The following is a 13,297-nucleotide window of genomic DNA, read 5'->3' as shown; positions in this document are numbered from 1 at the left end:
GCTGCCCCTCATTACTGCAAAGTGTGAGATGTGGTTTGGCTAGGTGAGAGGTGTCGGACTGGGATCCAAGAGGTAAGAGAATGACATTCCTAGTCTGGCATGCCAATGTGAGGGGACTTTTAAGCTTTGCAATGCTCCTTTGAGAAATGAAGTATGCAAATTGGCTCTATATTGACTTTTAGGATTGCTGCTTCCAGTAGGTGGCACTACAATTCCTTTGAAGAGGGAATTTGCATATTTAGTTTATCAGAGGACCATTGCAAGGTTTAAACTTCCTCACGTTGGCATACCAGGCTTGGCATGTCCCTTTCCACATGGAGAAACCTTACCCCTTGGATCCAGGTTGAAGAGTATGACAGCAGTTTGTCTCCCTATTAAATTGACATGCCTGAAAATACATGTCTATGGGAAAATGGCTGTCTGCTCTCTTATCTGGTTGCCCAACTTTATTTACTAGGTCCAAACTGAACCTGAGATAGGTGAGGGAAAAAGATAGCCTGAAATGAATCTCCTGTCCTGTGTGATGGACTGCAGTTCTGCTTATGTTTGGCTTCTGTGCATCGACACAAGCAAACATAAGAGGTCAATGCATGGGGTCCTGATGTACATTAAGGATAGCAGGAATACACAGACAGAAAAAATGGAACAGCACCAATACCTTGAAGAAAAAATAGAATGCTGGGCCCCCCTAGTGCATATCCAGTCATAAAATGGCTAAAAAATGAAAAAAAAGGCAGCACGCCAAAATAAGCAAAAAGAAAAAAGGACCTTAAATAGCCCATGTGGCATGGCACTCCACATGGGCTATTGAAGGTCCTTTTTATTTTGTTTACTTCTTTTTCCTTACTTTTAAGTTGATGTACATGCAATGTGTAGGAGTATGTTGACACTAGCCATAAAACAGACAAAACCTAAGCAAAACAAAATGAACATATACCCTGCTGTAAGTAAGTAAAAATCTACAATGCATATAAACATGGGGTACTTGGCAAACATTGGTTTTGATTAAAAATAAAAAACATCAAAAAGCCATCTTACCAGCACCAAGGAGCGTGAAAGCCATCCCACCAGTGCTAAGGAAAAGTAACTCTGATGGACCTGGTCCAGTTATATATGACATGATTTTTTTTTTTTTTTGTAAATTTTCCTTTATTGACCCATGTCCTTGGTAGGATTTGAACCCAGCAGGGCTGTGGGGTTGGTAAGCCAAACCTCTGACTCCTCAATTTCCCGGACTTCCGACTCCACAGCACTGCTTCACTACTGAGCATGTACATAAAGTGCAGCCAGGGCTTCGGTGTCCAGACTCCTAAAATATATAATAAATTGGGTACAGTAGTACAATGCAGGATGTGCTGTAAATGTTTTCATAAGAATTTAAGAAAGTTATGAAAAGTCCTATAACTCTTTTCTATTTCTGATCTAAGGATCTCTGCTTTTAGTTGAGATGAATCTGTGCGGCACTTTATGTACATGCTCAGTAGTGAGGCAGGGCTGTGGAGTCCAGAGTTAGGAGTCAGGGAAATTTTTGAGTCGTTGATTTGGCTTACCGACTCCACAGCCCTGACTATGCAGCACCGATTCATCTCAACTAAAAGTCTAGATTCTTAGATGAGGAATAGAGCAGACATTAATTGGACATTTCATAACTTTCCCAAAGTCTAATGGAAAAATGTACAGCACATCCTGCATTTTACTACTGTACCAATTTATTATATATTTTAGGAGTCTTGAGTCGGTCCATTTTATACCGACACCGACTCCACAGCCCTGGTTGCAAGGATATGCTTCTAACCACTGAGCCACCGTGTCGCCCATAACGTAAAAGCCTTCCCACCAGCTCTAAGTGCATATGTTCATTTTGTTTCTATCTTCGGTTTTGTCTGACAGGTATCAGTAGATGTGACTTCATGGCCTCGCTCATTATTGTGTTAGTCGCATGCATTGCCATCAGATCAAAATTCGGGTAGCAGTCGTGTAACTTCCATTGGCACACATTGCCATCATTGACACATCATCGTGAGTCCTAGTGAAGAGCTGAGTAACTTATAACTTCATATGATGACTACTAGTGTTGAGCGAGTATGTTCTATTAACCCTTTCGCCAAGTATGCTCGGGCCGAGCTCCGAGTATTTACAGCTGCTCGGTGATATGTTTGAATCGCTCCCATGTGCATGATTTGCAACTGTTTGACAGTTTTACTACATGAGAGGAATGTCTATTTCTTACACATTCCTCACATGTAATAAAGCTGTCAAACAGTTGCAAATCATGCACATGGGAGCGATTCAACCTTATCACCGAGCAGCTGTAAATACTCTGAGCTCGTCCCGAGCATACTCGGACAGGACATACTCGCTCAACAATAATGACTACCTTTGTCACAAATTAGTTTGTAAATCTTCTGATCTGCTGGATCTGTCTTTGTCACCTGTACGTGAAATGGAAATCCGTGATAACGCTAGCTCAGCCATGCAGCTGTAGATCACTCAAGCGACTAGAGGTCAAAAGGACCCATTCTGTCATGCGTCGGGCACTGCCGAGTCCAAAACTGTCTCCGGAAGTGACTTTGTCTCAAGAATTGCATGTTGACAGCTTCATGAAATCAATTTTCTTGGGCAAGCGCAGGTTCAGACAAGTCTTAAGATCACCACTGTCGAATGGCAATCATTAGCTAGAGTGTATTAAAGCATGTCACCACTAGTCTCCTTAGCAATGGAAATGGCGTGTTAGGTGATGGATCGTGATGGAGTGATGAATCCCTTCTGGCAACTTGATGAACACATTTGGGTTCTGAGAATGCATGGAGTAATGCTACCTACTGGAATGGATAGTGCTTACTGTAAAATTACAAGGTTTTATATCAGTTTGTCTAGGCCATTTATTTTTACTGTAGGTTAAATAGAAAAATATTTCTTTTTTTTAGTCATTGCTTAAAAATCCAACTACAGGCCGTAAGCTATGTGCAGTGATTTTTATTTTTAACATTTAATGGTTCCAAGGGGGCACTTTAAAAAAAAAATAAAAATTGTTTATACTGTTGGGCAACCCCTTTAATGGTAATGTTACAGGATACAAAGACAATTTGTATGCTTTTTAACCTTGTGGCAGCTGTTCACAAGCGCTCAGGAAAGAACTCTCCAAAAACTAAGTCAAAAGATTGATGACTTTAAACAAACAGACTTCCATGTGGGAACTACAGCAAGCATCCAATATCCTATAGCACTTCAAAACCCCAGCAAGTATATGCATTTTTTATACTTTATACTCTCCCTCTATACCCTTCTGCAATCCATCTAGCATAGCATGTGCTGAAGCCCTACCGAAGTAGTTCATTCAGCATTTCCATCAACTTCATAATCGACACAATGCAGCAGACGTGGGAATGTTCATTAGAAGGGCCCAAGAGGGGCCGAGGAGTGATTTGTGGATGATTGACATGTGCTCTTTATACCCTTTCCAAACAGATTTTGGGGGCATGCCTGCGAGTATACATAAGATTATATCAGTATACTCCTAGTTCGGTGAGGTATAACCTGGTTAGATAAGTTTGTGTTGCTAGGAAGTCTTGACAATTTCCCTTAACCCCTTCCCAACATTGGGATATCTGTTTTTGCATTTTTGTTTCTTCCTACCCTTCTTCCAAGAGCCATAACCTTTTTTTATTTTATTTTTTTATTATAAATTTTCTGTCCACATATGAAGACTTGTTTTTTGGTGGATGAGTTGTACTTTTGAATGACATCATCCATTTTATCATGCAATGTACACTATTCTGAGACCTGTAACATTTTCATTTTCCAGTCTTGTAGCTGTCTGAGAGCTTGTTTTCTTTTTGCATGGCAAGTTGCCTTTTTTTTTTTTTACAACATTTTGGAGTAGATGCAACTCTTTTATTTATTTTTTTATTGTGTTTTTTAGTGGTGTTGCTGAGGCCGCTTCAATTTTTTTTTTGTTTTATCACTGTGTTTACTGGTCGGGTTCATTACCTTTTAAAGGGAACTTGTCACCAGAAACAACACAGTTAACCTGCAGATTAACCACATATCTGCAGGTTAACAGCGTTATTATGCTGCCCGGCGCCTGCACACAGCCGAATGCAGCGGGGAGAAAATTAACTTAACTTTATTCTCTCTGCCAACATTCGTTATTCAGTCAAGGGGGTGGGGGGTGGTGCCGGTTCAGTCACCAGCTCTGAGTATACGGAGTGGCGGCTGTAACCGTGCCTCCGGCATTAGGGCCGGCTGTCAGTCGGGGGCGGGGAAGCGATTACAGCTGCCACTCTGTATTCTCAAAGCAATAAGTGAACCCACGGCATCCCCACCCCCATGACTGAATGCTGAATACTGAATGCTGGTGGGGAGAATAAAGTTCATTTTCTCCCCGCTGCATTTGACTGCGTGCAGTTGCCGGGCATCATAATAACGCTGTTAACCTACAGATATAGGGTTAATCTGCAGGTTAACAGGGTTATTTCTGAAAATCACATTTTCCTATGAAGCCCAATCACAGGCTGGACACTATCAGAACACCATAATGGCAGGCACACAGGGGTCATTGGCATCCCTCTGGCTTTAGATTAGGGTGTCCAATGAACTCATATGGGTGTAATGGTTAGATGTTTACATACTTTTCACCGTAACATGTGTATAGCAGTAAAAATATAAGAGGTCTATAAATACCTTTTCAGCACTTATTTAATATTTTTATTAAACTGTGGGGAAATTTAGTTTAGCTCTAACACCAGATTACCTTTGAAACTGTGCCAAGTACAGAGAGGAGGCAACAATGAAGGGAGGATTTGACATGAGTATCATATTTCAGGAGCATTTAGACTTTGAAAAATATGAGCATATGGTGTTTGTAATCCTTCCTGTGACACCAGCCTTCCTGTCTCCCCTTACAATCAGGTGGGATCAGTTCACCCAAGTAACAAGGCTTTCTTATGTCCCTGCCAGACTCTTGTTTTAATCTGAATGATTTACAAGTACATTTCTTCATTAAATGTGCTAATACTGTGGGTGAAAAGTTTTTGATTTATGAATCAAAATTCTGAGACTGGAACACCAGATTCATTCATTTAAGGGTTTACTGCTTGTGTTTTAAGTCTCTCACTGATCCTTTGCAGCCACTTGGGAGGGGAGGTGACCGTACGTGCTCCCAGGGGGAGGGGAGGTGACCGTACGTGCTCCCAGGGGGAGGGGAGGTGACCGTACGTGCTCCCAGGGGGAGGGGAGGTGACCGTACGTGCTCCCAGGGGGAGGGGAGGTGACTCCAAAGACATACTGACAGGGAATGTAGATTGTGAGCCCCAATGGGGACAGTACTGATAATGTATGTAAATTGTCTGATTTGTAAAGCGCTGCAGAATATGTTGGTGCTATATAAATAAAAACTTTATTATTATTTTGTGCCCCTAGAGGGAGGAGAGATCACTTATGTGCTCCCCATGTATTAAGTACATCAAAGTATGTCTGCACTGAGCTCACGGGAGGAGCACAAAACTGATCTCCCCTCTGAAGCTGCTCACTTAACTTCTGACATTGCTTCTATGACAGGAGGCAATGATGAAGGGGGGACCCGCCCCAAACTGTGGGCACCCCAGTGACTCCTGCATAGTCAGCATGCATGCGCAGCACTAGAGGGTTGGCGTTCAGGCAGTGCTCGCTTCAGCCAAGTGAGCGCTGTCAGTCAGTGAGCTGCACAGTAAGCAAAATGAGGGAGGCCACTCCAAGGGTGCACCAAAGCCAAACCAATTTGCCTATGTTATATAAAGAGTTTTCAAACTAGTTATAACAGTGAAAAGTATGCTGCTAATATGATTTTTATAGGGCTAAGTCCCCTACATAATAGTTTAATTCTTCAGTTTCAATTTCGGGGTGACAATCACTGTAATTATGGTAGGAATTTTTTTCTTGCCCTTTGAGGTCGTATGTGATGGACTAATTTCAAAGCTAGATAAGTTGCCTATACGCCTGGTCACTGGGGCCTTGTGCTTTCCACTGCAATGTCCATCGTCTGACTGGCTCCTAAATGAAACCAGATCTCCACCAGGATTTCCTCTGAGAATATTTGAAAGACTTTGTGGCATTTTTTTTCTCTTGTGTGTAAAATAAATAAATAAATACATTTGTGGGTGGAAACTGGGCAGATTATCTGTGCAAATAAAGTACAAGCCACATTTGAATTGAATTGTAACTTTTTAAAAGTTAGTAAATTGCAAACTCACTCCAGCAGGGGGTAAGTAAAGGCACAAGTGTTCTATTGAAAGATGTGCCAAATTTGTCAAACTACATGCAAGATAATTTTGATAAATTTGGAGCAAGTTTTGGAAACACAGCCACAAAAGGAACTGACGCTAAAAAGTGCCTAAGTTCCCCCCACCAATCCATAGATTTTCTTTTATTTTGTGATGTCATCATGATTATATTTAATGGGTTCTCTTTTTCAAAAAGGATGAAGAAGAAGAAATCAAACTGGAAATCAATATGCTGAAGAAATATTCCCATCACAGAAACATTGCCACTTATTATGGTGCTTTTATCAAGAAGAGCCCTCCTGGGCATGATGATCAGCTATGGGTAAGCTGAATACCAATACCATTTCATTTCATGTACCATCCTTGCATTAAAGCCCATACCTTCTATTGAATTAGGTACACTTCTGGGCTAATAAACTGAAAATTAGCTACAGTAATTCTGGTGCAAATCATAGTAAATGCCACTAAACCCTACCCACTCTGTAGAAACCCACAAAATGGAAAAAAAAAAAAAAAAAAAAAAACGTTTTTAGTACAAAAAAAAAATCCGTGACTTTGTTACAATGACCTTTAGACAGTGGTGTATTCGCCCTAATTACCAATAAAACTGCTTCTTTCCTTAGCCTTAAGGAGTGCTCATATCTGATCGGTCTATGTGCCCACGATGCAGAAATGAAGCAGACATTTTCCTGAGCATTTCTGCATCTCTTTGGCAGAAAAACGCATGCGGTTTTTACATGCATATTTGATGCGTTTTTGCATGCGTATTTGCCATGCGTTTTTCCAATGCATTGTATAGGCAAATACGCATGCAGAAACGCACAAGAATTGGTCATGTCCGTATTTTTTCTGCGAGTAAAATCTGCGCAGAAAAAATCCTGACCATGTGCACAGAACTTGCAGAATGTCATAGGAAGTCATGGGATAAGGTATGCAATGCGTTTTTGGAGCGTTTATGCGCTGCAACTACACACCAAAAACGCATCGTGGGCACACAGCCAAAGAACAAACATGAGCAATTCTAATGAAATACCGGCCTGTTTTCAATCCTGACAATTAGGTGGTCCTAGGAGGGTAATCTCCTTATTTCCTGTGTGTTGTGGGGGTCCTAGTCAAGCTGTCTCACCCTGGGCATTGTAAGCAAACAAGCCAGTAGTAAGAATCAAAATGTATGTTGAATGAGTCTGATCCATACAATGACTGTGCTAGGGAGTGTGACACCAGATGTATTCATCTTTTCACATTTATTGAAAAAGAAAATACAATTCTTATTTAATAGAAACTGGTGTTACAAAAGTTGGATTGGCAGCCATGGAAATAATTTTTTTTTTATTTTTTATATCGCAACTCCCATAGATGATCATCGTAACTGCAGCAATATGACCATTGTATTGCTACCATTCTGGTAATAATTGTGGATCCTGTTTTGGATGCAGTTGTGGATCTTCCACTGTTTTATGGCTTTGCTGCTGTACATGTGCCATGCTGTACTTAATGAATGCTTTTGGTTTCTCAGCTTGTAATGGAGTTCTGCGGTGCTGGCTCAATCACTGACCTGGTGAAGAATACGAAGGGGAACAGTTTGAAAGAAGATTGGATTGCTTATATCTCTCGTGAAATCCTGAGGGTGAGGAAGATGTGCTTTCTTTTACGTGTGCCTGCAACTTTTTTTTCTTTTCACCTCTGAAATATTAATCATGTGGTTAAGAGCTCTGCTACTTCTAAAGGGGAGGTTTCTAGGTCCATTTAACAGCATAAAGGAGCTTCTTACATTCATGTAAAAGTACACAGGCTGAGGGTAAATTATCCTTAGTATACTATGTACAAAGACTAGCTGTTGGCTGGGAATCATCCTCTTTATTAAGTTATACATTTTTCTAATTACTGTAGCAAATGTTAAACACAATCTAGTTTTCTTTTCTGAAGTTGAGCTACTTATTTTTTTTCTATTTTGCGCAGTACTCTTCTCTGATGTTGAGAATGTTTTGACCTCTCTAAACAAACATAATGTTCTTTTTAGGACACATGCCATGGGTTAACATAAAAAATGGCACATCTTTAAAAAGTAACCACTGTTATTATTTACTATTGATTTATGAACAAAATAAACGAGAAAATAATAAGCGTTGTAATTTCCTATTACAGAAAGCCTCTCTATTCTCCACATGGACTGATCTTTCATTCTCAAGTCTTAGTTCACTTGTAAAATGTGTCTTCAGTAAATACAGATTTTCCCATTACGGAGTTAGATGACAGTTGGTGCTCATAACATTCTATGGAGAACTGTGACTGTTTCAGGTCAACTTGCAGCAGAATGGCTGTGCCTGCCTCTAGCTCCTCCCTCCATAGAATTTTAAAAGCACCAACGGTCCTCTCCTATCTCATAAAAAAAAAAAATAAATCTATCACTTCCTATGTATTGGAAGTGAAAGATCAATCCAGGAGTGGAAAGAGGCAAATTTCACTCATTTTAAGAAATGTTAAGTTGCTTATTTTCATGTACATTATTGATTTGTGAAATAAAAATGAAAAGGATGGTTACTCTTTAAGCGCTCTAGTCTCATATGCAGTTGCTGACCCTCTTAGGACAAATTAAGATAAGGCAGTTTTGATGTGCAAATTACAGTACATGTAGATGAGATCTTAAAGCGCCATCCAGACTTGGTGGAAAGTTTCCTTGTAAAATAACAAGCATGTTGTGACTTTATAAATCTGCAGCATGTTGATTCTGTTGTGGAAATGCCAACAATTTTCCCCATAAATTTCAATAATTTTAGTGTATAAGGAGGACACACAATTCATGTGGATTTTGTTGTGAAACCTCCACAGATGTTAAGCAAGATCCATGGCAGTTACCTGTATATTGCTGGAGCACTTCTATTGTAAGCAACATTGATGCCATGCAGAGCGATAGTAGTGTCTGGCATTGCAATGATGGTTCCTGGACCCAACTAGTAATATATGATGTGTAGTGAGTAATGGTTACATATAGTAGCAGCTGTAAGACTAATGCAGGTTAGGCCAAATGCTAAGCTGAACATATATATGTCTTCCCTAACTTTGGTAATATTCATATTACTTCTTTTTAGAAAAGTATAGAGTGTGTGGGCTCATGATATCCTGAAATCCAGCCCGTTTGATGCATTATTCTCACAATCAGGACACCTTGCGAGAGAGTTGGGACTCATGCAGACATCCATGGATTTCTGTCTGATTTTTGGACCGCTAATGTGCGGGCTGGCCGCAGCTCTCCCGATCTCAGCTTGACCGCTTCATCTATTTCTAAGAGGCTATCGCGCTCTGGTTGGGAGACCTGCGGTCAGTCCATGCATTAGCTGTCCGAGATCAGACCGAAATCCAGTGACGTATGCATGACCCTTAGAATTTCCCACCAGTGATGATGTACAATACAAAGTTATATTGTGGTACAGTGTTAGCCAGAAAAATCGATATAAATACTTTTATGTCCAAAAATGACCAAAGTATTCTCGGAGTGATACCTTTTATTGGCTAACCAGAAAAAAAATATATATGCAAGCTTTCAGAGCACAGAGGCTCCTTCTTCAGGCTATATTACAAATGAATTGATAAGACAAAAGGCACAACATTTAAGAGATGTTAACGCAAGACATTTGTTCATGAGTAGTGATGGGCGAGAACTAAAATGCTCGGGTGCTCTATGCTCGGGTCGAGCGCATTAGAATACTCGGGTGCTCGACCCGAGCAACGAGCCCAATGTAAGTCTGCGGGAAGCTTGAGCATTTTTCAGGCTGTTCCACCCGGCGGTCTGCAAAGGGCCTAAAAATTGCCAAAATCGGTGGGAACAGTGCTCAAATTACATGGGAACAACATGGGGAAGACCATTGAAGCATTTCTGACTCCCAGGTCACTGCCGTCAACAACGTTGTCAGAGGTATTACGCCACATTTACGGACTCACAATAAAACATACAAAAACTAAACCAAAATGGATTTTCCTGGGAAATATGTTAAGGAACATCCTTTCCAGGGTAATGACTTGTATATAAGGCAAAATAAATATACAACAACAAAAATACTCCTCCACACCTTGGGCTATGTTCTCACGTAGCCTTTGTGACACGTTTTTGCACTTATGTATTGCTTTCAACCAAGACAAATGCATTCACTGGTAAATGTCATTTCAACATTTTACAACCTTATCTGGCCATGTGGTGTGCGAGACATCATCAGACACATCCTGTTTCATTTATGATGGAGGGACTCTGAAAGTCACAGCCTATTTTTATAGGGCCATCAGGCGGCCCTTACTATTCTTAGAGAGCCATCAGCCGGCTATGCTTTGTTGTTCCCATTATTAACGAGTGGGTCTCCTATACTGTTATTGCATATGCAGTGACTGCAAACGCTGCCAAAAATTTGGAGGAACTCCAATGCCCCTTGCAAGACACGTAGAGGAGGTGATATGGTGGTGAATGATATGGTGATGGAGGATAAGGAGGAGGACAAAAATAGACAAAATCAGGAAGCGTATACCCATGTCTGGGTGTGAAGACAGGTGCATGGGAATAGAATTACACCTCCCAAGAAAAGACACTGTTTTTGAGTTTAGGTTATGCTGCTATCATTAGGTGGTGAGAAGTCTGGCCCAATCCAGCTCTTATTCATTTTTATAAGAGTCAACCTGTCATCATTTTCTGATAAAACTCTAGCGGCAGGGCAGGCCAGGATCTCCAAGGCGTAGAGTCAGTTTATTCCACGTGTCCAGCTTGGATACCCAGTAATTATAAGGCACAGAGGAATCACGGAGGACGTTGGTACGGTCGGCAAGGTACTTCCTCACCATCTTCCCAAACTTTGCACTCCTTGTGAGAGTACCCCGCGCCTCAGGGCCTGTAAGATGGGAGGGTCTGAGAATACTGTCCCAGAACTTTGAAAGTGTTCCCCTGCCTCTGCTGGATTGCATTTGTCTCTCTCGGCTGTACAATAAACTGTGCCCTCTGCTGCCAGCGTTTTCAGATGGGAATTTTTTTAATTGAGCAACAAGGGGCCTTCTGGTACTGCCCCATTTTAGTAGACCTGTCTGCCTCTGGAATAAAAGATATAAAGTTCTCCTTGTAGCGTGGGTCTAGAAGTGTCACCAACCAGTAATGACTGTCACCCAAAATTTGGAGAACGCGAAGGTCATGGGAAAGGAAGCGTAACATAAAGTCAGCCATGCGTGCCAGGCAAGACTTCCGTGTCCTCACCAAGAGGATGACTGACCATGCTCTCCAAGTCCTCCTCCTCCCTCCTGTCCTGAGGCCATCCACGCTGAACAGACAGTTCTGCAGGTAGTACCGTCTATAGTGCATAAAACTAGCTCCTCCTCCTCTTCCTCATTGTCACCTAATCCACGTTGGGATGAGATGAGGCTTGGCTGTGTGTAATCACCCTGTATGGTTCCTTGCTCCATCTCATCGTGCTCCGTCTGCAATGCATCCTCTTTGATTGTGAGCAGAGAGCATTTCAGAAGACAGAGAAGCGGGATGTTGACGCTAATTATGGCGTCATCGCCGCTCACCATCTTGGTGGAGTCCTCAAAGTTTTGGAGGATGGTACATATGTCTGACATCCATGTCCACTCCTGAGGTCTTATGTGTGGAATCTGAATTGAATACCGACGGCCTTGTTGATGCTAGTAGTCAACAACTGCCCTCTTCTGCTCACAAATCCTTCCCAACATCTGCAATGTAGTAGAGTTCCAACGTGTGGGAACATCACACACCAGTCTGTGAGCCGGAAGCTGCAAAGGCTGCTGAAACACTGCAAAGGCAACGGAAGCTGTAGGTGACTTTCTAAAATGGGCACACAGGCGGCGTACTTTGACAAGCAGATCCAGCAGCTCCGGGTAGGATTTGAGAAACCGCTGAACCACGAGTTTAAGCATATGGGCCAGGCATGGTACGTGTGTGAGCTCGCCTCGCCTCTGAGCCTCCACCAGGTTCCGGCCATTGTCACACACGTCCATTCCTGGCTGCAGGTTCAGCGGTGTTAGCCATAGATCTGCCTGCTCTTTCAGAGCTGTCCACAACTCTTCAGCGTTGTGCTGTTTGTCACCTAAGCATATTAGCTTCAGCACAGCCTATTTCCGCTTGGCTGAGGCAGTGCTGCAGTGCTTCCAGCTTGTGACTGATGTCATTTCGGAGATGGAGGCTGAAGAGGAGGAGGATGAGGTGCAGGAGCTGTGGAATGTGGGGGCAACCCTGATTGACCCAGGGCCCGCAATCCTCGGCGTCGGGAGGACGTGTTTTGTCCCAAGGTACGACTGGGTCCCGGCTTCCACTATGTGAACCCAGTGTGCCGTCAGTGAGATGTATTGTCCTTGCCCACAAGCACTTGTCCACGTGTCCCTGGTTAGGTGGACTTTCCCAGTAACTGTGTTGAGGGCACGGCCAATGTTGTGGAACACGTGCTCGTGTAATGGGGGGACGGCACACCGGGAGAAATAGTGGCGGCTCGGGACAGAGTACCCAGGGACAGCCGCCACCATCAGGTTGCGGAAAGTTTCCGTCTCCACGAGCCTAATGTGAATTTAGTAGTGTGGCCTATGGGGTGTTGGCTGCGTATTTGCGTTAGTGTTCCAAGGACTGGGCTAGGGACAACTGAACGCTGCACTGGGACAAGGACGTGGACGTGCTTGCTGATGGTGCTAGTTGAGAGTGTGCAACAGGTGCAGGGCAGGAGGCATCTTCACATAGGACATGGACAGAGGATTGGCTTGCACGCACAACAGCGGAAGAAGCAGTGGTGCCACCCGCAGACACTGTTCCTGGACCCTGGGGTTCAGCCCACTTAGTCGGGTGCTTTGCTGCCATGTGCCTGATCATGCTGGTCGTGGTCAAGCTGGTAGTTTAGCTAACCCTGCTGATGCTGGCCTGGCATATGGTGCAAATGGCCTTTTTGGGGTTATCGGCAGAGTCTTTAAAAAACAACCACACTCTGGAAGACCTAACAGTTGTACTGTCAACTTCCGTCGTGTTGATGTTACAGGGAAAGGTTGCCCGCCTTCTGTCTGCG

At 42.7% G+C, this 13,297-nt stretch overlaps 1 protein-coding gene across 8 annotated transcripts in view; it reads left to right on the top strand.

Moving 5' to 3' along the window:
• MAP4K4 (mitogen-activated protein kinase kinase kinase kinase 4) overlaps positions 1 to 13,297 on the top strand; it is a 164,338-nt gene that overhangs the window by 77,752 nt on the left and 73,289 nt on the right. For all 8 annotated transcript variants that reach the window (XM_073664768.1, XM_073664773.1, XM_073664770.1 and 5 more), the window contains exons 4-5: positions 6,457 to 6,582; positions 7,777 to 7,887. In XM_073664768.1, the coding sequence (XP_073520869.1) occupies positions 6,457 to 6,582; positions 7,777 to 7,887 (237 nt within the window). The remainder of the gene's footprint in view (positions 1 to 6,456; positions 6,583 to 7,776; positions 7,888 to 13,297) is intronic.

The sequence above is a fragment of the Phyllobates terribilis genome, unplaced genomic scaffold (assembly GCF_046119375.1).
Source record: "Phyllobates terribilis strain yellow unplaced genomic scaffold, ASM4611937v1 Scaffold_2__4_contigs__length_985480577, whole genome shotgun sequence".
Lineage (NCBI taxonomy): Eukaryota > Metazoa > Chordata > Amphibia > Anura > Dendrobatidae > Phyllobates > Phyllobates terribilis.
This window is presented reverse-complemented; position numbering and strand designations above follow the sequence as displayed.